The sequence below is a fragment of the Typopeltis vanoorti genome, chromosome 15 (genome assembly GCF_054136105.1).
Source record: "Typopeltis vanoorti isolate ZY-2024b chromosome 15, IOZ_Tvanoo_1.0, whole genome shotgun sequence".
Classification (NCBI taxonomy): Eukaryota; Metazoa; Arthropoda; class Arachnida; order Uropygi; family Thelyphonidae; genus Typopeltis; species Typopeltis vanoorti.
Genome location: NC_143563.1, coordinates 78,735,570 through 78,760,183, shown reverse-complemented (window position 1 = coordinate 78,760,183; position 24,614 = coordinate 78,735,570). Strand labels below are relative to the sequence as shown.

At 36.6% G+C, this 24,614-nt stretch overlaps 1 protein-coding gene across 3 annotated transcripts in view; it reads right to left on the bottom strand.

Moving 5' to 3' along the window:
- LOC150098917 (polyamine-transporting ATPase 13A3-like) overlaps positions 1-24,614 on the bottom strand; it is a 434,948-nt gene that overhangs the window by 22,094 nt on the left and 388,240 nt on the right. For all 3 annotated transcript variants that reach the window (XM_090404645.1, XM_090404644.1, XM_090404646.1), the window contains 3 exons: positions 23,164-23,318; positions 17,972-18,060; positions 4,649-4,732 (listed from right to left, as the gene is read on the bottom strand). In XM_090404645.1, the coding sequence (XP_090260771.1) occupies positions 4,649-4,732; positions 17,972-18,060; positions 23,164-23,318 (328 nt within the window). The remainder of the gene's footprint in view (positions 1-4,648; positions 4,733-17,971; positions 18,061-23,163; positions 23,319-24,614) is intronic.

Genomic DNA, 24,614 nt, shown 5'->3' with positions numbered 1-24,614 from the left:
CTTCATTTGATGATAAAAAAAAATTAAAGATGTAGAAAGTTGTGGATCATTACTTTTCGTTCTCTTTTTTAATTAATCTTTTAATTTCTTCTGTTTATCATCATTATATATAATATAAATTATTCTTTCATTTTCAACTATCTTGTTTGGATAAGTTCTTTTGAACATCTTCCTTGATGTCTCCTTGTATCAGGGTTTGTTTGTTTGCATTTGGTCTTCTATCTATTTAACTAATTTTAACTAATGATGTTGCATAAATATTTGAAAAGGAAAGTGACTCCTGCAGTTCTAGAATTTGGGGCTGCTTTCGGGTTGATAATCTTGTGTACTTTTTTTGGGGGGGGAGGGGAAGATGTGCACCTTCTCTTTGATGGTGAAGGTAACCTTACCAGAAAATCAGTTGGTATCTTCACTTGAAATACACTTTCTTATGTTACGGATTTTACAGCATTTTTAGAATATTTGGATAAGGATTTCATCATCGTTTTCTATATATTCCACTGGAAACATCTCAATATTTACTGTTCTAATCTGGCTTCCTATTATTGCGAGAATTATTGTGCAACCTTGGAATGTAAAGCCCTATAATAGTTCCCTGGTTTCCATATCTTTAACTATAACTAAATATTTTCCCTTGGCACATAAGTGTAAAAGAGAAAATCTTACTAGCCCCTACTATATATCTTTTTAAAACTTTCATCACATGTCTTGTCTCTTCATATATGAACTCTAGGAACCGAAATTCCTAGAGTTCACACCCATGGAGGAATTAGTATCATTAGTACCTAAAATCTCTGTTTTTCTGGTACCAATTTAATATTTGAATTTGCTTATAATTATAAGCAAATCTTTCAATCTGAAAATAAATTCAGATTGAAAAGACTGAAAATGAAATAATCCAGTGATATAGAAACACTTCTACAACACTGTAAAATGCAGTAGCTGAGTTACTATAAAATTATGGTTAAGATGCAGCCAAAAGTAACCCCATAGTGCTAATATGAACTGCACTAAGAGAAGTCTTAATAATGCTTACTTAAATAATTCCATGCTAATGGAGAGAGGGATGCCACCACACCAGCAAAATAAATTAAAATATAAAATTTTATTTTAAAAAAAAGTGCTTAACTTTCTGAAATTCCCAGGTGCTGTTGAAGTGTGGGACAAAAACTTGAAGTAATCTCCAAAATCACTCAAAATTTCACTGAATGACTCTTTAGGAAAATCACTATTAAACTCATCACTCCATGACAGACATGAGCAGAGTGATAGGCTAAACCTACCACTGAACAAAGCTGCTCTATCTTCCAGGTTCAGTGGGAGCCAGACCCAGGAAAGCCTCAGGGTTAACATAACATAACATCATTGGCCAGAAGGGTGAAGCAGAATGCTTTTTTATTCCCCGTTGCCTGATAGGGAGGACAAATTGAAGGAAAGATTTATGAGCTGTAAGCTCACCCTGGGGAGGCACGGAGATTAATTGTTGCTGCTAGTATTTAGGATGGCTTTTGGCCTCTTGTATTTGAAGAGGTCAGTTTCATCATAGTTTGCTGCCTGTTTAATAGATCTTTGAGAAGAATTTTCCGCTATAGTTTGTAGGAAGGAGTAGATGTAAGGGATGTTTGTATCTCTATGCAGTTGGACGTTTCTCACAAACCATGGTGCATCCATGATCATGTGCAAACACTTATTATTGCACTCTCTGCAGCCTGAGGATGTTGGTGTTGGCTGTGTGGCTCCAGGCTGGAGATGCATATGTCACTATGGGGCGGATCGTCAGTAGGTAGAGGAGAACTTTGATTCTGGTATTTAGCTTGCTTCTTCTATTTATTAGAGGGTAAAGTTGTGCGATGGCCTTAGATGCCTTAGTGCATGATGCTTTGATGTGTAGGTTTAACGTTAATCTTTTGTCTAGAATTACCCCAACGAAAAACGATGTGCTATTTAGGAGTCGTTATAGATCTGAGATTATTTTTTGAGTCAGCAATGGCTTTGAAGAATTCTCCCAACCTTAACAAATATGGTTGCATTAATTTGCCAAAAATTTGGGAGACGGTTATCCTAAGTAAAACTCCTGGATAGCTGGTGTTTTTTTTTTTTTTTTTTTTTTTTTTTCCCCCATTAGAGGGTGCCAAAAATAGGACTTTAGATCTTTTGTCTTTTGCAATTATGTTGTTTCACTCACTCACTGTCACGTATACAAGTGTGTTGTGCTCTGATGATGCTGAGTCAAAAATCAGCGAAATATAAGCGTTAATAAAACATCTTTGTGATAAAAGTGTGTGTGGTGTTGTTAATACCGTGAAAAATAAGTCATGCATATTTGTTTAAGATTTTGGTTTAACTTTTCAGAGGTACTACCCCCGGATATAGAGAATGGTGATGGATTTAGTGTAATCTTTGTTATCAAGGGTGGGGGATGGGGGGTGTTAACTGGTTTTAATATTTTTTGGGGGTTGTAGCCATGGCTAAGAAAGTGTTAAGGATGTGGTTTAGTTTAGTGGTTAGGGCATTGTCATCTGAACAAATTAATTTTGCCCTGTTTTATAGTTTTTATAACCCGATATTGTTGTGCTGGAGGTGGTGGGATTGCTGCCTGATCTGCCTGTATGGGTGGATTTTCTGTAAACAGAAAAAACCAAGGATCCATCAGGCTGGCAAGTGATTATAGTGTCTAGGTAAGGGAGACTGTTGTTTTCCTCTTTTTCCAAGGTGAACTGGATTCTGGGGTGTTGGTTGTTTAAGTGTGTTAAGGAGTGGAGTGTATCTGAGCCATGTGACCAAATAGCGAACACATCATCAACATAATGAAGCTGAACAGTGGGTTTTTTTGGGACTGAGTTTAAGGCTTTCTCTTCAAAAGTCTCCATAAAGAAGTTGGCCAGGGGTGGGGATAGTGATGAACCCATGGCTGTCCTCTCTATCTGTTTGTAGAATTTTCCTTGCCAAACGAAATAACCTGAGTTCATTGTAAACTGAAATATGGCTGAGATATTAGGAGGAAATTTGGCTTGGATGAGCTCTAAAGTTTCCTTGAGTGGATTGTGAATAGGGAGGAGATGTCAAAACTGACCATTATGTCAGTATGTTGGAGTAAGAGGTTTACTATACTGGCTTTGAGTCAGTATAGAAAACCTCTAAGTGGTTGTTGAGGTCCAAAGGCTGAATTTTTTGTGTGCTGGTGTATTGCCAATATAGTGTGTGAGCGCTTTGGCTAAATGTTTGGCTAATTTGTATGTGGGGGAATCAATGCCATCCACTATAGGACATAATGCCACATTTTGTTTATGTATTTTGGAAGTCCATATATTCAGGGAGGGGGGGGGGTCTAGAGTTAAAAAGTTTTTTGGTAACTTCTACAGGCCAAGAAGTAACCTTAAGGAGCCTTTTGAGTGTTCTAATTTGGGAGGTGGTGGGATTATACTCAATACTGAGGTAGGTAGCCCAATTTAACAATAAAGCATTAAGCTTACCTGTGTAGTTGGTTTGGTTGAGAACCACAGTGGCATTTCCCTTATCCATGTTGGTGATTACTATTTCTTTGTTTCTCTTCATTTCTTGTAGAGCTTTATATTCTCCTTTTGGATAGGTTGGTTTTTATTAGTCTTGCTTTGGTGAGAACACTGGCTACATTCAGTCTGATATTGTTGGTGATATGGTTTGGAAGGTTGCAGATACCACATTCTATCTGAATCATTATTTCTTCGGCTGGTATTTTCTTAGGAGATATGGTGAAATTGTGGCCGCGTGCCAGTGAGTTGAGTGCCTCAGGCTTCAAAGTAATGGAAGAAAGGGTGATTACAGTGTTAAGTGGTTGTTGAGGTTCAGAGGTAGAGTCCTTTTCAAGGTTTAAAATTTTTTGATGTGCCGACTTCATATCTTTTCAAATTCTTTTGCTGCCGAAGCACACAAGACGTCGTAGAGAATCATTCAGCGTGTCAGAAAGCTCCTCCTCTAGTAGCCAAATAATTTTGTTTACGTCAGCTAGGAGAACACATGTAGCAGTAATTTGTTCTCGTAGTAGGGCAAAGCTAGCAGGGTTATAAATGCGGAGAGCCGCCTGTGAAGAGAAACGGTCTTTAATTTTACATAATTTGGGATTACCTCATTATCCCGGCAGCATTTTAAGAAGGTCAAACGATTTAGCTGTCTCGACAGCTTTAGTTTGCCATATTAGCCGGCCTTGCATGCGATAGAATCTCCGTGGATGATCGTAATTCTTGTAGATAGGTTTATACATTGATAACATGTGACTATTAAATTATTTAAGGAATTTACAACATATACTGGAATATTAATTAGTTATCATAAGAGTTGACCATAATTACAACTAAAGGCAGAGATTTCATTTGATTTAATTTAATTTTTTTTCCATGAAATTCTGCATACTTCTAATTGTTAATTCTGCAGTTTAGAAAAATATCTATTGGGGGGGGGGGGGAGAGAGATATGGCTAATTTTAGCTGGACTTAACCATAAGAGAAAAAAGGCCTCTGCATTTTAGGTAGTTTGCTTCCCTTTTTACATTATGGTTTCTCCACAGAAGTAAATTCTGTTTATTTACAGAAAGTATGAGAATCAAAATGAGTTTTTGTTTATGTTTAACATTCACTTATGTATAAAATTAATATAGAGTGCAATCACTTACCTCCCAGATATAGCATAAGATGAAATTGGCTAGTGCCATAGCATAAAGTATTAAATGATATTCCAGATATGGTGCCATTTTGAACTGCAAATACATCATAGTGTCTCTATTAAACTACCATTAAAGTTAAGAAAATTACTCTTTCAAAATCCCTAATTCTTAACTACAAACATTTTTTAATAAAAGCAATTAAAATGTATCCAAGTTTTCTTTGCAAGGAGGATCAGTATCATGGAAATAAATATTACTATATCCCATATTTTCATATTTGATAATAGTGATTCTTGCAAAGAGAAATTTGACATATTCTAATTGCTTCTATTTTAAAAAAAGTTAAACTAGTTGATTTTAAGACATATTATCATAATTTTAAAATAATGAATACAATTTATAAAGAAAAAAATATAGTTCAGGGTTAGAAAAGCAAAAACTATCTGCAAGGACACTGCATTTTCAATTTAGAAGTTAAATAAACATTTGAAGAAAAGTAACTTCACTTCTGTGGATAAGTTCTTGATTTGATGCCATCATGTGTTAATTGGAGGACAGTTTGTAAGGCCAGTTTTTTTTTTATTATTTTTTTTTTTTATGACTTCCACCCACAAAAGGTTGTAAACATATACCATGTTAGTACCATGGCTGGAAATTTTATGTATAGATATAAACTAGGGATTTTATAATATGTACACACACACACACACACACACACACACACACACACACACACACACACACACACACAAAACCAATAATTATCCAGACACCCGTTATTTGAATTTATGGAACATTTCAGGTTCGTCAATAACATAAAAACCAGTGTACAGATAGTAGTTGAATACAGGTGGTATGGCAACACAATTATTATTATTATTATTACTACTGGCAACTCCAAGGAGTCTACAGACTCATCGAGGGAAGCCCTAACATCATGTCAAGAACAACTATTCGACATTCACACAGTATCTGTCATACCTCGTCTTAAACTCTTTCACGGTCGTAGCACCCACAACAGATTCTGGCAGCTTATTCCACTCATTCACCACTCCCCAAGTAAAAAACCTAGCTCTAACACCCCTGCTAACCACATTCTTGCCCAGCTTCCATTTATGGCCCCTAGTCCTCCCACCACCAGTCCTATTCTCAAAAATATCTTCTGGATTAATCTTATAGAAACCCTTCAGTAATTTGAATGTCTCAATCATATCACCCCTTTTCTGCTTATTGACCAATTTTTGCAACCCACAAATCTTCAACCTGTTCTCATAAGGTTCATTCCACAAACCTGCTATCATCTTGATCACTCGTCTCTGGATCCTCTCCACCTCCTCCCCATCAAGAAGAAACCCTGGTGCCCATATCTGGGCACAGTAGTCTAGATGGGGTCTTATCAAGGCTCGATACAGAGGAACAATAACTTGTTGTCTCTGTTTGTTAAAGTCTCAGTTGACAATGTAAACATTGAGTTCACATTGTCAACTGATTTCACAATGTGAATTCAGTGACTTCGAGCAAGAGATGTCATCATGGGCTGTCACATCAGTGGCATATATGTGCCATTGCCGCTCAACTGGAGCATCCAATATCAACAGTTGGCGATGTGATCAACAAATGGAAACATTATGGCATCACTAGTGCAGGAAAACATCCAGGGCAGCTGCCAAAAATGACTGACAGGGACAAGAGGGTATTAAAAACAGGTTGCAATGAAAAAAAAACTGGCTACAATCGACATCAAGCATGCATGATGAGTTCCAGAGTGTTAGTAACACCATGGTGTTACTGGTGGAAACCCATTAAATGAAGTTTCCGTAGAAGGGCAGTGGCACACAAGCCAAACATTACAACAATGAACAAGGCGGCTCATCTGGCCTGGTGCAAAGAGCTTGTAAGCTGGACCAGTGGAAAATGGTACTCTGGAGCAATCAATCAAAGTTCACCTGTTTCCAATCTGATGGCAAGGTGTGAGCATAGAGGCAGCTAGGTGAATGCTTTTACCACAGTGTGGTAACAAGCATTCACTTGGCTGCCTTTACGACAAACATCAGATCCATTTACCCAGTAAAGTTTGGTGATGGAGGAATAATGGTTTGGAGTGCATTCAGCTGGTTTGGAGTAGAACCACTGACTGCTGCCCATGGTTCCATGAAGGCAGCTCACAGTACCTTGATGTTCTGAATAATCAGGTGCTGCCTACACTAGAAGTTTTTATGGAATGAACCTGTGTTACTATCAAGATGATAATGCCCCATGCCACAAAACTCCAGCTCTTATGGAATGGTACTGAGAGATGGGTGTTAAATGACTGCCCTGCCCTGTACAGAGTCCTGACCTCAACACCATCGAACACCTGTGGGATGAAGGAATGGGGACAAATTTCACCTAATGTCTGCCACACATTGGAAAGCCTCCCTTGAAGGGAACAGGAGATGATCAAAGTCAAAGGTGGACACAACCAATATTAAGGTTGGTATCAATTGTAAATTGCTAAAGTGTCCAGACAATTATTGGTAGACAGTGTATATAATCTCTAGAGTGGGTCTTGCCTAGGCTGGTCATTATTTAGTGTTGAGAGTTTGTATTTTGAAGTTTTTGTTACAAGTATTTTTCTGATATGTTGTGTCATTATACCATATCTTACAATGATGGCAGTCATCAATTAACTAGCACATCATCACCTGGCCAACCACTACTACATTTTATATATACACTCAATGGATAAAACAGAGTAGGGGTGATGGGAAATTGGCAGTGGCAACCCTCATGCAGAAGAAAAATGTATTCAAACTGAAAGAAGACAGTAAATATAACCAGACATCATGGCTTCACAACAGTGTATCGCAATGACAAACATGAGTAAATGTGGAGATCATAGCAACTTTGCTCGTGGACATATCACTGGTGCAAGACAGACGGGTTACTCTATCACTAAAGTGGTAAAACTTCAGGGTTCTCAAGAGCAACCATATCAAGGATCTACTGCTAGTATATCATCAACATACGTACCAGCAAGCAAGTGGTGGCTGACCACATGCCATTGAGGACCAGGCTCATACAGACCAACAGAAGGGCAATGGCAGCACAAATCGCATCCAGTTTTAATGTCAGAGGTCCAAGCAGTATCAGTGAGTGATGGTTCAGCATACCCTGCATACCATGGGCTACGGGAGCCAACACCCTAATCATGTACCACCTGTTGACAACTTGTCCTCTGGCATTGCACCTCACCTGATGTCGAGACCATCAAAACTGGACCTCTGCAGAGGGGACAGAGTTGTGTGATCTGATGAATCTCATTATCAGTTTTACTCACGGGAGAGTGTGGGTGTCATGCTGTCGATGAGGCCATGGCCCCATCGTGCTATGTTGACTCTGTTCAAGGAGGTAGTAGGGTCTTCTAATGTGACACATTAGGTCCTTTCATGTGTCTGGAGAAGTCCTTAAATGCTGCAAGCTACTAAATTGTGCAGGCTGATCACTTACATGCTTTCATGGCCTCTGCACATCCTGCAACTGATCGTCTGTTTCAGCAGGGAAATGCACCACTCCCACAAGGCTGCAAAAACCACCCAGTGTGACTGAAAATTTAGTACAGTGGGAGGATGGCATTGATTATGTAGGTGAATGTTTATTATTATACAGGTATCTCCATGAAAGTCTGCATGGTTAGCTTAGTGGCATATGCACTTTGCAACTATATGCCTGGGGAAGGAGTGTCCTAGGTTCAATTCCCATCAATGATGTGAGGAGCTTGAGGATCTTCCTCAGCCATAGCCAAGTTAGCTGGTCTTGGACAGAGTTTTTCTCCCAAGTTTATCTGGGGTTTCTCATCCCAAAATAGGCAAACCGGTCCCTTGAACACACAGGGATACAGTCATTAATATCGCCCTTAGGGGGGATGCAGCAAGGGAGTGGTGAACCGGCTGCATTAATATAAAAGTAACCCCTCATTAGGAGGGGACTCAACCTGTCTTAGATGGAGGAGAAGGATAGGATCTCCATGGACTCAAAAGATTCATCGTGGGAGATCCATTATTCACACAATACCTATCATACCGCTCCTTAAACTCATTCACTGATGAAGCACCCACGACCACCTCTGGCAACTCATACCACGTATTCGCCACTCTCTGAGCAAAAATAGTCCTAACTTCCTTGCTAACCACACCAGTGTAAACTGGTGATCCCTTGTTCTCTCCCTTCTTGCTATGTACTGAAATATGTCGTCAGTGTCAATCTTATAAAAATTCCTTGAATAACTTAAATGCTTCTACCATATCTCCTCTTTTTTGCCTATCAGCAAATTTTTGAAGCCTACAGACATCAATCTATTCTCATAGAGAGCATTCCACAGACCAACCAAAATCTTTGTCACTCATCTCTATATCCACTCCACAACCATCATTCCAACAGAATATGGGAGTCCAGATTTATGTGCAGTAGTACAGGTGGTCTTCTACAACCACGTAATCCAATGTGCTGTTTTGGTTACCTTTGAAAAAATTCTATCTAAATTTCAACTATCTATCTACAATCCTATCCAACTCCCTGGCCTCATCTGTTTCCCTGCAGTTCAGTTTCATCAATATAGTGCACAGCTAATGATCTCTTCCCAAAGTACATCACCTTACACTTGTCCACATTAAACTGGCAGCCATTTACCTTTGCCCAACTGTTAGTCTGCTTAAGTCTTCCTGCAGGATCTCTGCATTACTTTCATTTTACCATTACTTTTCCCAGTTTGGCAGTGCCAGTAAACAATTGAATATGTCTTTGTCAAATCAATTTCTATATCATTGGTATACAAATTAAACAATAGAGGACCAAGAACTGAGCCCTGTGGTACACTGCTGGTCTCTTGCCTTCTCCTGGTTTATACAGTACAGCTCTATGTGGAATCTTGTCAAACTCTATTGTTACCTGATTATAAAAGGTAAGCAAATTACTAAGGCAAGAACCCTTCCCAAAAAAACCATGTTGTCCCTTATAGAGTATCATATTCCTATCCACCCAGTATTTCACCAATACCTTAACCACCACTACTAAGATGCTGATTGGCCTATAACTTGATACATCAGTCCCATTGCATAAAGAAGGCTCCAGGACAATTTTGTCCTCTTTCCACTCCATTAGCACCTTCACACTACTGAGGCTTAAATTAAACAGCTTGGTCACAAGAACTGATAATTCCTTTGCACACTCTTGTAACATATGTGCCGATATGCCATCTAATCCCATGGCTGTGTTCATATTGAGGTTCTGCAATATTTTAAAACACCTCCATTTCTTCAACCTCTATTCTCCTAACAGTCAATATTGCATTTGTCATTGCAACATCACCATGTTAGATGGTAAACTCCTGAAAAATGCTCACTCAGTAATTCACTTATTTGATCTGTTATCTCCTCACCATCAGCATCTTTTAAAGTGATCCTTCCATTGCCATCCTCATTTTACTTGATACATGGCAAAAGAACTCTTTAGGTTCTTTTGGCCTCTTCAGTTAGCTTTAACCTTCCTTACTATACTGGTCACCCACCTTAGCTGTGCCTTATACCACTCATGGGCATACTGATCATCTTTTTCTTTATAATCCTTCCCACAACCTTATCTTTGTGCACAACCTCTGCTTACTTTAGCTATTCTTCCATCTAACTCCTACCTGACTTATCCTTCTGACTCTAGGTATATATTCAGATACTGCTTTCTTCAAACACCAGTTAGCCACTTATCATGCGCCACCAACATCCCTTCCCTCAAAATTCTTATTCAATGGCTCGGCTGAAAGTCGACTCCTCCTGCTTTGTAATTCCACAAATGTTCCTTCTTAACAGAAAATTCTGCATGTCTGACAATCTCCCCAGGTCAAGACTACATGATCACATTCTCTAAGAGGATTGAAGCCTAGCTAGATTGATTAGTGTTAAGTACTCTGATGTAAGGATCAGATTCAGCACCCATGTCCCTTCCATTACATGCTACCTCAGGTAATTATCTCTCAGCAGCTACATAAATTCCATTTCCTTTCCTGCCTGTGACAATTCCTCTTCCCAATCTATGTCTCCACAGTTGAAATTCCCCATAAGAATTAATTAACCTGTCATGCTAATTTAAGAATGCATCTCATTACAATCTCCTGTACGCCCGCTGGATTATAGCAACAACCAATTACATATTTAGTCCTACTGGCCTCTATCTCACACATGGTAGCTTCAAATGAACTAATCTCTGAATCCCTGTTTCCATGATGTACTTTTACTCTTTTTGGTTTTAATTTCTCAGCTGACATTAGCAAAATCCCTCCCCTATTCTATCCTATTCCTTCTGTCCTCTCTGAAGACACTATATCCCTTACATTCTATTTCTATGGCAATATCATCCTCAGTCAACCACGTCTCACTAATGCCAATAACTTTTGGCCAAGTTGGGCCAACCAATCCCAAAAACTTCTCAACCATTTTTATTATTATTATTATTTTTTTTTTAATACTTCTGGCATTACTGTACATAAACTGAAATACCCTCTTCATTCCACAACCTCTCTTACACCTTGTGTTTACTTAGCCCACTAAAGCTAACCTGTGGTGCTATATTTTGCATTGTGTGATCACTCTCTGACTCACTAACTTCTAGTTTGCCTGGACCTGCATCCCTCCCCCCAAGCATTCTAGTTTCTCTGACTTTGTACTCCTGAACTTTAACTGAACAACACTTTCTTGAGATGTCTGACACCATATTTGTTTAGATTCAAGCCATTATATATGAATTCTTCCTTCCATGAAACTCACTAAACAAATCCACAACCTCCACACCACATCTCCTCCACAATCTCATATTGACTTATTTGTGATCATTGCTCTCTGTCTCAGCTTGCCTGCATCATTCCGTGGAAACAGACTTGCAACTTTTACTTTCTCACTGCTCTCACAACTAGACAAAATAAACATCTTTCATCTTAACTCTCTGCATCCTTACAGCATAACTGACATCCTTTATTTTAGTTCCAGGAAAACACTATTTCACCATACTCTCCTCAAGGATTCCTCAGCTGATCCTTATTTTCACTCTTTTACACTCTGCTTTCTCTCCTCTTTCTTTCATTTCTCTGTCAAACTATCTGCCAGGCAGATATTCAGTGAAGGTAGGATGCTTGGAAACAGAAAAAAAAAGTAGAAGATATGAAAAATTGGTTGAGGAGCATGATGGAAGGGATCAGGAGCTTTGAAAGGCCAAGTGGTATGAGGTGAACAAGAGAGAGAAAATGGCAGAAGCGGGTACAAAACAAGGAGGGAGAGTGTTGGATGGGGAAAGAGGGGTGGAGAGAGAGAAAAGATGTAATTAAAAAATGAATGAGTAGATCTGCAAGTAATATCATGAATGGAGATTTAATGATTCATAGTGTGCTGAAGAAAATTTTAGAGGAGTGCATGCTTAGAGAAAAGAAAAAGCATGCAGCTATAGCAATGAAGCAAGGAAAAAGTGTGAATTAGATGATAGTGATGATTGTACAAATGACGTGATAGGGAGTGTGAATTGGGTAGCAAGAGATCAGAGGCAAATGTTAGACTGTGGAGCAGAAAAGTGTGAGAGGGAAGATAATAAGCATATTGCCCAGATATAATAATATCTGGACAATATGCTATAATGCATAACATGATAGCAAGAATGTGTTGAAAGAGGTCTGGCATATATGGATGCCTTGAGTTCAATTGATGATGGAAGAGAGCTGTATGTGAAAGATAGTTGCATCTGAATGTGAAAGGATGGCAGATATCTTGAGATATTGTTGTTCTCTGGGCATATAAGTATATTAGAATAGGGAAACAAGAGTTGCCAGTATGGGTGAGAGCAAAGTGGCCTGTGGGGATAATCCTTTCAGAGATGAGATAATGTATGGTATGCCACAGAGTCAGTCTGGGGAGGGGAATAATAATTAGAGAAATACTGATGATACACTGATGCTACTCTATACAAATGCCAGCATTATCGGGAATAAAGTGAATGAATCAGTGGCAATTAATAGCTTCAGCAAAACAACATGGTTGGCAGAAGTGATGTCCTGACAAAAGTAGAAGCAGAAGAGTAGCATATTTCAAAATAATAGGAAAGGTAAATGGGGACAGTAGTGATACATAAGTGAGGCATTGTCCTCTCAGAGTGGAGAATTTGGAGGGATAGTGAAAAAGATAACACATTTTGGTGTAAAGTGAGATGATTAATGAAATCAAACAAGAAATTGGCTAATATATATTAAGATTAAGACTTGTAAACCAAGAAAAATTCTTAGAAATTCCTTTATCTGGCCAGTAGGGGGGGGGGTATTGAGGAAGAATGACAGTGTTAGATGGAAATGGGAATTAAGCAAGCAATGCAAGTAACATACTGAAGTTGCTTAATGATCACTTTATTGGGATAATTCATCCTGGAAAAGCAAGTTTAATTACTAGAAGGATTGGGAGGATTAACAGTTTAGATGTAACGGTAGATGTCAGTCTGGGACGTGACTTCCACCTTTATTCACATCTCATCTGCAGGAAGTCATATTTCTCATGTACAATACTTGGAATACATTTGCTATAGCTGAACAAGAAATAATATTGTTCATTTGCTATAGCTGAACAAGAAATAATATTGTTCATTTGCTATACTTGAACAATATTATTTTTTTGTTTTCATTTACATTTTACGAAAGCAAGCAAAGCTATGTGCATGACGTATCTGCTAAGCTACTTGTATAGAGAACAGTTGATTTTACTGAAGTGGCACTCACCATAACATCACATGTGCACACTGATGAGAATGTTTTCATATGAATTTTATCCAAAAAAGATTGCAAACCTATCATACACTAGTGCTACTAGTGACAATTTGAAGGTGCTATTCTGGAGACTAAGCATAAAATATTTTCAAGCAACTTCAGGTCTTCATTTAAGTAGAGTGGTTTACTCACACTATACAAATTCATATTCTAAAATGCTGTGCTATGAGATAAAAAAAAAAAAAACTTTATGAGATTAACTGCTCTTTAAATATATGTAAATTAGTTATAGAGTTTACACATGTACTTTATTAGGAAACAAATACTTTATTTGTTTACTGTTACACCATTCACAGGTACAACAGTAAAGTAGTTCTGCAGGCTAGACAGTACACAATTGTAGGTTTAATGCCGCATACCATCTAGAAGGCTTCCTAAGTAGATGGAGAATAATCTTGCTTCTACTTCAATGCCAGATTGTGCCTGTAGAAAGTGAGTACAGCAGTATAATAGAGGGCACTGTTGAGGTAATGCTTGGATTGGAATTTGAGTACTCTCTGGGGTCATGTCCAACCTTGCTTTTTACTGATTTTGCATGTTCTTGCTCTCTAAAGTTTCCCCACAATGAACAAACCATATAAGCTATATGGTTTGTTTACCCACAATAAATAATAGAAACACTGTGGTTTGAAAAAATTCCCATGTGAATTTCAGGAAAAAAAAAAACCTGATCTATTATTTCCTGCTTGGTTCCTATTCTAACTACATTTTGCACAATTTCTTACACATGAAGTGAGGAAATAGCGTATGTGTGAGATCTCACTTTTCATGTCAGGGATTGTTAATCCTTGAATCCTCTTTATGCAATTTGTTCTGGATTAAGATTTCCTTTGCCTCAGTTTCATTTGTGTTTTTATCACTTTCCTAATTTCAATAACCATGCTGACCTCTTTGATTATCTCTGAAAGCTGATTTCACAATCTAATTACCTAAACAATGAGATAATCTTCCTTGAAGAGTATAATGTTAGTAATTCAAACAAACCTTTCACTAACTTTGCATATCGAGCTGCGAGGAGGAGGAGCTGAATTCTTTGCTGTCAGCAACTATAATCATCAAATTCCTAACATATACCATATGTCATAATATTCTGTACACTCAGGAAGTGTACAGAATATTATGACAGTACTACATGAAAAAGTTACACCGTTCCTAATTTCCTATCCTATTGACAATTGTTCTCCATATTTATCTGTTCTCTGTCAAGACTCCAATGTTATATTTCTTTCTTCTAAGGCACTTTTCACTCTATCAATCCAGCTAGATATCAGTCTTCCTCTAGGTCTTTTTCCTGCCATCCAAACAAAGAACACTTGTTTTGCTAACCCTTCCTCTCCCATTCTGTTTAAGTGGTCATACCACCTGAGATTGGCTTGGCTAACACATTCCTCATTGCTAACAATGTCAAGTTTTTTCCTAATAATCTCAATTTTAATATGATATTGCCATTGATATCTGTTCACTCTCCTAATATTTCTCAGAACTCTCATATCTGTGATCAAGGGTTTTATCTCTAACTCGGCTCTCGGATCCATAAATTAAAATTGGTTTGAATAGTCCTGTATATGGCTAGTTTAGTGTTTAACTAATTTCTCTATTATTCCATATAAATTTATTCAGTTAACTTCCTACCATACCTTCTTTGTTGATTCTGTTGTCTATTTCCATATTTAATTTACCGTCTTCACTAAAAATTGTGCCTAAAGGTCTGAAATGTTTTATTTTATTTGTTCTGTAGGTTTTCCATTCAGGATGCAGTTGATGTTCTCAATGTTTCTGTCTATTTTCATACCAAATTTATTCAATTTAGTCAGGGAATCCTTCAGACTTATACTGGATTTATTTAGAAGTATAACATCATCTTCCGGCCTGGTGGGCCTAGTGGTTAGCATATCCACTCTCCAGCCAAAAGGCTGCGGGTTGGAATCCTGCAGTGGGCATGGATGTTTATGATTGTCTGTGAAAATACTAGTGGCAGTGGTGGGCAATAGATGGCATTGGTGTAGTTGTGGTTTGCTGTAATTGGTGGATTGAGTGGTAGAGATGGAGAGTTGTAGAGTAGGTGTCCTCCCTCGATGAGTCTTTGGACTCCTTGGAGGTGTCAGGTAATAATAATAGTAATAATAAAGTAAAGAGCTGTGATTAACATCCCCAATTTTGATGTCAGGTTTAATAGCACTTTCCTTCATAATGTGATCCATATAGTTGATGATTTAACAGTGGAGATAATGTGCACCCTTTTTGACTTGCACCTGATTTAACATCAAACCATCTTCTTGTACCCCTTCACTTCTAACTGCTGACTTGCAACTCAAAATACAGACTAAGTATTGCTCGATACATCTCATTTGCACCATATAACTGTAGTGTTTTGAACAGCTTTTCTCTTCATACCTTATCGCATGCCTTTCCCAGAACTATGAAAGTTACAGATGCTTGTGAATATTCCCATGATTTTCCACTATTTGTCTTTAAGTGAAAATCAAACCTCTCAAAGCAATTATTCTGGACATCTAGAAGATCTTTATCTTCAGTTTATAGTAGGGTGTTGTCTACAAGGCAGAGAGTAGAGGGTAAAAAACAGGAAATGTTAGGAAGTTGATCTTGGCAAGTGCAAAAAGAATTATTTTTATAACAGATTTTAACTACAGCAGTATAAATTGAGAAGAAGACACTACATGTAGTAATAAGTGAATGGAATTTCTGGAATTCTTGAGGGGCAAATAATTTAGACAACATGTAGTAGAAGGAACACAAGGTCTGAGAGTTTTAGATTTGGTCATAGCATCAGAAGATCTGATTATAACTGAAATGCCATCTCTGTCCCCAGTTGGAGAGAGAGAGAGAGAGAGTGACCCATGTGGTTTGACTTGAAAGATGAATAAAGAGAAAGGAATGTATTTGGAGTTATAAGGCAGGTGATTATAATAGTTTTAGACATCAACTTGGGACAGTTCCATGGAGGGGTAGGAATTGGAAGGGCGAGATATCATCAGTGCTTGGGAATCTGTGAAGGAATATTTATTAGCAGCAATAGCAAGTTGTATACTGTGAGTGAAGAAGAGAACACAATTTAGTGTAAAGTGGATGAGAAACAATATCAAACAGGAGCTACAGGTAAAAAAGAGATTATGGAAGAGATATATGGAGAAGGGCTGGAGAGCAGATGCATGAAGAATACTAGCCTCAGACTGGGAGAGTGACTAGTATGTTAAGGAAGGCAAAATTGGAATATGGAAAGAGACTGTCCCTGAGATCCAAAAAAAAAAAAAATCCTGATGAATTTTTTCGCTGTTGCCCAGTAGGAGGAGAAATGACTGTGGCAGAATAACATTGTTGGATAAAAATGGGAACAGAGTAACTGATGCATAGGACATAGTGGAGTTGTTCAATGAACATTTATTGGGGTATTTCATCCTGAAGAAGTAGGTTTTAATACTAAAGGGAGAGTAGGTTTGAGGTTGAGAAGTGCAAGAAGAGTGTTTCAAATACTGAGTACTCTGGATGTCAATAAAGCAATGGGACTGGATGAGATTTTGCCACAGATTTACAGAAAATGTGCTAAAAAAACTGACGGCTTTGTTGACCTGGCTTTTCAATGAAAGTCTACCCATTGGAAAGATGCCTGAGGAGGAGTGGAAAGAGGGTGAGAAAAAAGTGGCACTGCATAAGGATGGCAGTGTCAAACTATACACCAGTTTCTATTCTACCAGTAGTCATTAAGATTTTGGAGAAATTAGTGAGAGATCATATACAGTGTTGGGCAGATGAGTGTAATGTTATCTGTGAAAGTCAGCATGGATTTGTTAATGGGTGCTCTTGTTTTAGTAATATGATTGCCTTTATAATAAAGACATATTACAAAGAAGCATGTCTCTCATTCCATTTAACCATTTTCATAGCTCCTGTTTCTTTTTCTCATCTATATCTTTCATTCTCCTGTCATAATCAGTCTTTTATCCTTACGTGACATATCCAAGGAATCCAAAGACTCATCGAGGGAGGGCACTTACTCTACAACTCTGTCTCCATCACTCAGTCCACCAACTACAGCATCATCAACACCAATGCCATCTACTGTCCACCACCTCCACTAGTATTTTCATAGACAGCCCATGGAGAGATTCAAACCTGCAGTCTTTTGGCTGGAGAGCAGATAGACACTTAGCTGACCAGGCCATCTTCCACATTCCTCTTGTATTTTCATAATCAGTCATCTTTTGTGAGGTTTAATTTTTCTCTCTCACACACACAAAATAAACAGCCACTGCAAATGTCCAATCCTTTCAAAGGCCATTGCTCTCTCAAATTATAATAGCTCCTACTCATATTCATATTATGGCATTCAAGATTTCAGCCTTAACATTCACTGAAACAGATGGCATCAAATCAAAAGTGGGTTTTTGGACTAACATCAAATAATGCCTAGTAGAATTCAAATACAATACAAAAAATTATGGTATATAATTTAAAAACATCTATAACAAAGAGCATATCAAGTTACTTACATTAATGAGGCGAGCAGCAAAATCCACTGGATAAATAATAAAAAATGAGACCAGAAAAAATTCTGCAAACACAACTGTAAGGTAAATTCCTTTAAAGAAATGAAAAAAACAACAACTTTGAGTTTTATGCTAATTAATTATTATTCTGCAGAAGTAAAAAATATAAATTAAATGGGTGCAGCTACAAAAGCCTAAGTAATATATTATGCATATACCTAACTCAGTATATTAACATCTATATGATCAATGACCCAATTCAGCTCTTAAGTGCAAAATGAAATCTTTATAAGCAAATTGGAAACTCAAGTCCATATCTAAATTAATGTCTCAAAAAATAAATAAGAGTAGGATTTTAATGCTTATGAACAGTGGTTTGCAAGAGTTTTTCTAGTGGCCATATGATTTTTTTTTTTTTTTTTTCATCATCATCACCAAATTCCTGCCACGTACCCTCAATGGGTGTACAGGATATGATAGTACTACATGAAAAATTTACATCATTACTAATTTCCTATCTACAATTTTCCTCCAAATCGGTCTGTTACCCGACAAGACTCCAACATTATCAGATGTTATATTTGTCTTCTAAGGCACTTTTTTCCAGATCAATCTACCTATATCTTGGTCTTTCTCTGGGTCTTTTTCCTGCCAACCTGGCAGAGAACAATTGTTTTGCTAATCTTTCCTTGCCCATTCTGTTTAGGTAACTACCACCTGAGATTAGCTCTGCTAATGCATTCCTGGATGCTGACAATGTCAAGTACTTTCCTAATATCATCATTTTTAATTTTAACATGATATTGCCATTGATGCCATCTGTTCATGCCCCTAATCTGTCTCAGGACTCTCGTATCTATGGTCTCCAGTCTTTGGTCAAGTGTTTTACTTCTGATCCAGCTCTCAGATCTATAAGTTAAAATTGGTTTGAACACTGTCTTGTATACAGCTAATTTCTCTCTTATTCCATATAAATTTATTCAGTTGACTTCCTACCATACCAGCTTTGTTGATTCTGTTGTCTATTTCCATATTTAATTTACCATCTTCTCTAAAAATCTTGCCTAAGTAGCTGCAATGTTTCACTTGTTCTAGGTTCTCCATTCACAATGCAGTTGATATTTTCAATGATTTTGCCTATTTTCATCATCTTTGTCTTGTTATTGCTGACCGTCATACCATATCTATTACAACAGTTATTCAATTTAGTCAAGGAATCTTGCAGACTTGTAGTGGATTTATTTAGACGTATAAAAGCATCTGCATAAAGCAAAGCATATTAACATCTCCAATTTTGATATAAGGTTTAATACTACTTTCCTTCATAATGTGATCCATATAGATAATGAATAACAGAGGGGATAATGTACTTCCTTCAATTCTAACTGCTGATTTACAACTCAAGTAAAGACTAAGTATTGCTTGATATAATACTCCATTGACACCATATAACTGTAGCGTTTCAAATAGTTTCTCTCTCTTGGAACCTTGTCATATGACTTTTCCAGATCTACAAAACTTAAATACAGATCTTTGTTATATTACCATGATTTCTCAACTATCTGTCATAAAGTGAAAATCTGATCCTGACAGCCTCTATTTGGCCTGAATCCAGCTTGTTCTTCATCAAGCTTCTCTTCCACAATCTTTCTCAACCTTTTCTCAAGTATACTTACGTAAATCTTACCAGGAACACTCAGTAGGGAAATACCTCTGTAATTCTCATATTCAGTTTTATTTCCCCTTTTATATATGGGTACTATGAGAGTTTTACTCCAATCATCTGGAATTCGTTCCTCTGTCCAGGACTTCTGAACTATGTAGTGCAGCCACTGTAAGACTTTTATACCACCATACTTCAGCATTTCTGGTCGAATAACATCTACTCCTGCTGCCTTTCCACATTTCAGACTTTTGATGGCTTTTTCTACTTCAAGTATGGATATGTATTCCTGACTGCATGCCTCGTTGGTGTTTTTTATCACTCTGCTGTCATCACTGCTTGTTTCATTTAGCAATTTTTCGAAGTATTTACTCCATACTTCAAGGATATCTATTTCTCCCATTTTCATCTCTAATTCCTTTTACAGAACTCTTTCCTCCATTTCTGAGCTTCTTCAACAACCTCCAGAATATTTTGCCACCTTCTTGATATTTATTTTCTATATTCTTGCCAAAGTCCTCCCATGAGTTTTATTTAGCTAGTTTTACACAGCGTTTAGCTTTCTTACATTTGTCTCTGTATTCTCTAAGAGCACAAGTTGACTTATTTGCCAGGAGCTTTTAATATGCTTTCTTCTTTTCCTTCATTGCCTCTTTAACTTCATGTGTCCGCCATGGAGTTTTGATTTTTCTATCCTTACAGACAACCTTACCGTATCCCTCTCTGGCTGAATCAATCAGTGTTTTCTTCAGGGCTTGGTTTCTGTTTTCAAACTCTTTCATTTTTTCTTCAATTATGTTTGTGTATTTAAGTCTACAGTTCACATCTGAGAGCTGCTCAACTTTTATTCACTTTAAAACTTTCTTAAATGTTCTTTTCAATATGAAATTCAATTTTATCCTGCTCAAGACTAAATGGTGATCACTTCCAATTTCAAATCCTCTGTACACTCTGGTGTCCTGCACCAGGGAGAAAAACACTACTATCGACAATAACATAGTCAATGAGACTTTTCTTATTCCTTGCCTCTCCATGTGAATTTGTGCACATTTTTATGTTGGAACATTGTGTTCGTAACAGCCAGTCCATGTCCTGAGCAGAAATCCAACAGGTATTTGCCATTATTATTACCGTATATTCCGGCATAAGTCGACTTTTCAACATTGAAAAAAAAGTACTAAATTTTTTAGGTCGACTTATATGTCGGATCAAAAATTGATTGCTTTCCAAGAAAAAACTAGTACGTATCATACTCTGTTAAATTTATTAGCAATATACAAAAAGGGTAAATCAGTAAAAATATTTCAACTTATATCAAATTTATTTACATGTTATATAATTATTTATTTACAAAAGAAAATAGGTAGGTAACCACACAATTAAAATTTAATTTTCACTGCGAATGTATGAAAAGTTCATTGTACTCTGGTTCTGTAATTTCTTCCTGTATATCTTCATATAAATTGTATTTGTTTTCTCCATCAGATTTAGCATCAATTTCGTCATCATTGTAAACAAAATCATCTTCTGAGCCATCTAATTTGTTAGATATAACACATTTTTTAAAAGATTTTATTACTGTATCTGGTTTTATTTCGCAAAAACTAGAATCGCGAACTAGTTTTTCATTTACTCTGAAATGATGTGCAGCAACACAGTTAGCATTTGCTTTTGCAAATTTAATCACTCTGCACTTGAAACTCACGTCATATTTCATTCTTTTAAAAGGAGCCATTACACTTTAGTTCACTATTGGTCAACTGGTCCATACGAAAAAGAAATTTTTTGAGTCGACTTATACGATGCATATATTTTAAATACTCAAATAAACTCAAAAAATTCCAATATCGACTTACACGCCAGGTCGACTTGTATGCTGGAATATACAGTAGCTTTGCTCTTTTCTCTAAATTTTCCCAAAATATTTTTGCATATCTGACAATCATTTCCTACTCTGCTATTTAAATCCCCAACAAGGACCAATTTTCCTTTTTCATTGTGTCAGTTGCTTTCTCTAAAGTCTCAAAAAATTCCACCACTAGTACCTTCCTTCTGTGAGACCATAGGCACAAATAAGTCTCATTGTCCAGTTCCCCATTCTGATATTTGCCCACATCACTCTACTTGAGTGCATCTAGTGTGAATGAGTTTAAGAGAAGGTATGATAGCAGGTCTGGGTGATGTATAGCTTCCTCTGATTACTCCTTGACTCCCTGGAGGTCTCAGATGACTATAATAAGGAAGAGAACATGGGATCATCTCTGGAAATTGCATGAGAGTGTAGTGAGGACTAGATTTCTTGCTTAGAGAGTAGTAAAAGTAGTGAAATGGATTAGTCAGTCACAAGTGGCCACAGTGAATGAGTTCAAGGAGAAGTAAAAAAATATATTTGAATAAGGATTATTACAGGTCTCCCATGATGATTCTACAGATTTCCAAGAGTTGCTTGCATACTAATAATAATTTATATAAGAAATGTAACTCAATAAAAAATTTATTTATTTTTTTGTAATCAGTATATTGATATCAACGTTGTTGATTGACATCAACATAACAAATAACTTTAAAACCACTATCTTGTTTTCTGTTTTGATAGGGCTTCATTCTTTTTTATTACCATTTTGTCCCCATGGTTAGCCTAGTGGCTATGCGCTTCGCAACCATATGCCTGGGGAGGGAGTGTCCTAGGTTCGATTCCCGTCGACAACGTGAGGAGCTTAAGGATCTTCCTCAGCCATAATCAAGTTAGCCAGTCTTGGGCATGGACAGCAGGGTTCCCCCCTCCCCAGTTTATCTGGGTTTTTCATCCCTCAAGCAGGCAAATCAGCCCCGTGAACACACACGGATACAGTCAAGAACTTAAGACAATCCGGGCTCGGGACCGACATAGCTGACAATTCAGACCTATGGCTGGTCCTGAGCCCGGATAAAAATAGGAGGATTGAGGTGGTGCCATACCTCCCCATAAAAGGGACTCACAGCTGTTGAATCACGATACGAAATGAATGAATTATCATTTTTAATAACTGTATCTCTGCCTCTTTTTTTTTTTTTTTCCCTCCTCAAAACCTGTTTCTCTTTCTGCAGAATATTTTGTTCCAATTTTATTCAGATTTCTCTTTGGAATGTAACAAAATAAGGAGGATAAAATTGGTAACTCCATCTGACTGATATGTCTGTACATTTATGGATGATTCAGAAACATCTGTTTTTGCTTAATTATATAACTATATAGGATTTGTTAGAAAAAGAGTAAGTTTTCTAAAGTTTACTCTAGGAAACATTCTCCTTCATAAATAAAACAATATTTAATAAAAAGATCTACAACATTTTCTAAATTTGAAATTCTCTGAAACCAAACTTTTAAATTTCAAAACATCAAAATCTGTTGCTCATTAATAAGCGACATGCAAAATTTTTTTACTCATCAAGTTTAATGAAATATGACTATAGAAAACCCTGCTATTTCCTTTCTTTTTTTTTTCATGTGTTATAAATCGTAAAATGAAGAATAATAATAATAATAACTTACTGTTTGTAAAGAAAGGTTTACGATATGGTGGTCCTGGAGAGAAGATTACTGCTGCTATTACATAAGACATCATATTCACACTTAATATGGCTGTAGTCATGTCAGTTGGTGGTGCTTTATGAACATGTTCTTTATTGAACTGAAATGGTTCATACCTAACAAAAAAAAAAAAAAACAGCAAGGAGGCAATAAAAATGCCTTATATAAGATTGACATTCTATTTATAACAAGTTTTATTATTGTTATTATTGAAATCTCAATATACATATTGATTCTGCAGAAGCATAACCAGTTCTAACATGTTTTCAATTAAGAAACTGAGAACTGCTTTACTTATAGCAATGAAAAATGAAATAACTATGCAACTCGCTAATGAAATGATGATAAATGGTGATTCTGCTCAAAGTGAGAAGAAAAGAATACAAATAATGTAAAAATACTTAATAAACATATAAATATTTGATAGATCAAGTTTTTTTATTCTATAGAAGTAGTCAGCAATAATAATGAATTGCATGGAAAGTATTAATATTACTATATGAGTCAATACAAATAAGAAAAGATTCTACAGTATCAACATTGAAATGTACAATTCTCAAGAGCAATGCACCTGATTTTCATTTCTAGGATTCTAAATTACATAGTACATTCCAAAAGTTCAACAATTAACTACTCTTTCGATAAAAGAATATTTTCTTCATTAAAATCAAATAATCATAATCCACTAAAATGAATACACCTTTATGATGAGTATCTCTTACAAACATTAAAATATATAATGTATACATTATTAAAAGATCTCCATTATAAGATCTCTTATTACAAGGTTTTCACTCAACTGGCAATGTATCCAGCATATTATACTTAAAATTCATTCATGTGCAATTACAACAAACTTTGCAAAGAATTCCATTTCCTACTCTTCATGTAAAAAAATTTACTCTTACTCCCTTATTTACTACTCATATAACTTTCAAAGGTTGACTTGATGTTCCTCTTCTCCACTCTTTTTAATCTTCTCATCGATTTAAGTCTTTTCATCTATATGCTGAACTGCAATTTACATTTCTTCACCTGTTCCCACACAGTCTGGAGTCTTCATATTAGTTATTTGTCTCTTGACCTAATGTATTATTAACTTGTTGTAAACTAGGTAAGTAAATCTACAAATGAGAGTGCAAGTGTGGTCTGGATATAGGTGTTGAACACTGGTATAATCTACACATTACTTGATAGCCACAGTAATTAACTTTAATGAAATGAAAGTACAGATATTTCTCTCTTTGATTTGCTTGTTTCTATGTACTAATGATGATTTTCAGTGCAAAATATCTGTACTTTCACTTCATTAAAGTTAATTACAGTGTTTATCGTGTAATTTGTTGTTTATAGTTTGCCATAGTTACCTTTAAAGATTAGACTGGTATAATCTGGTATTAAAGATTAGACTA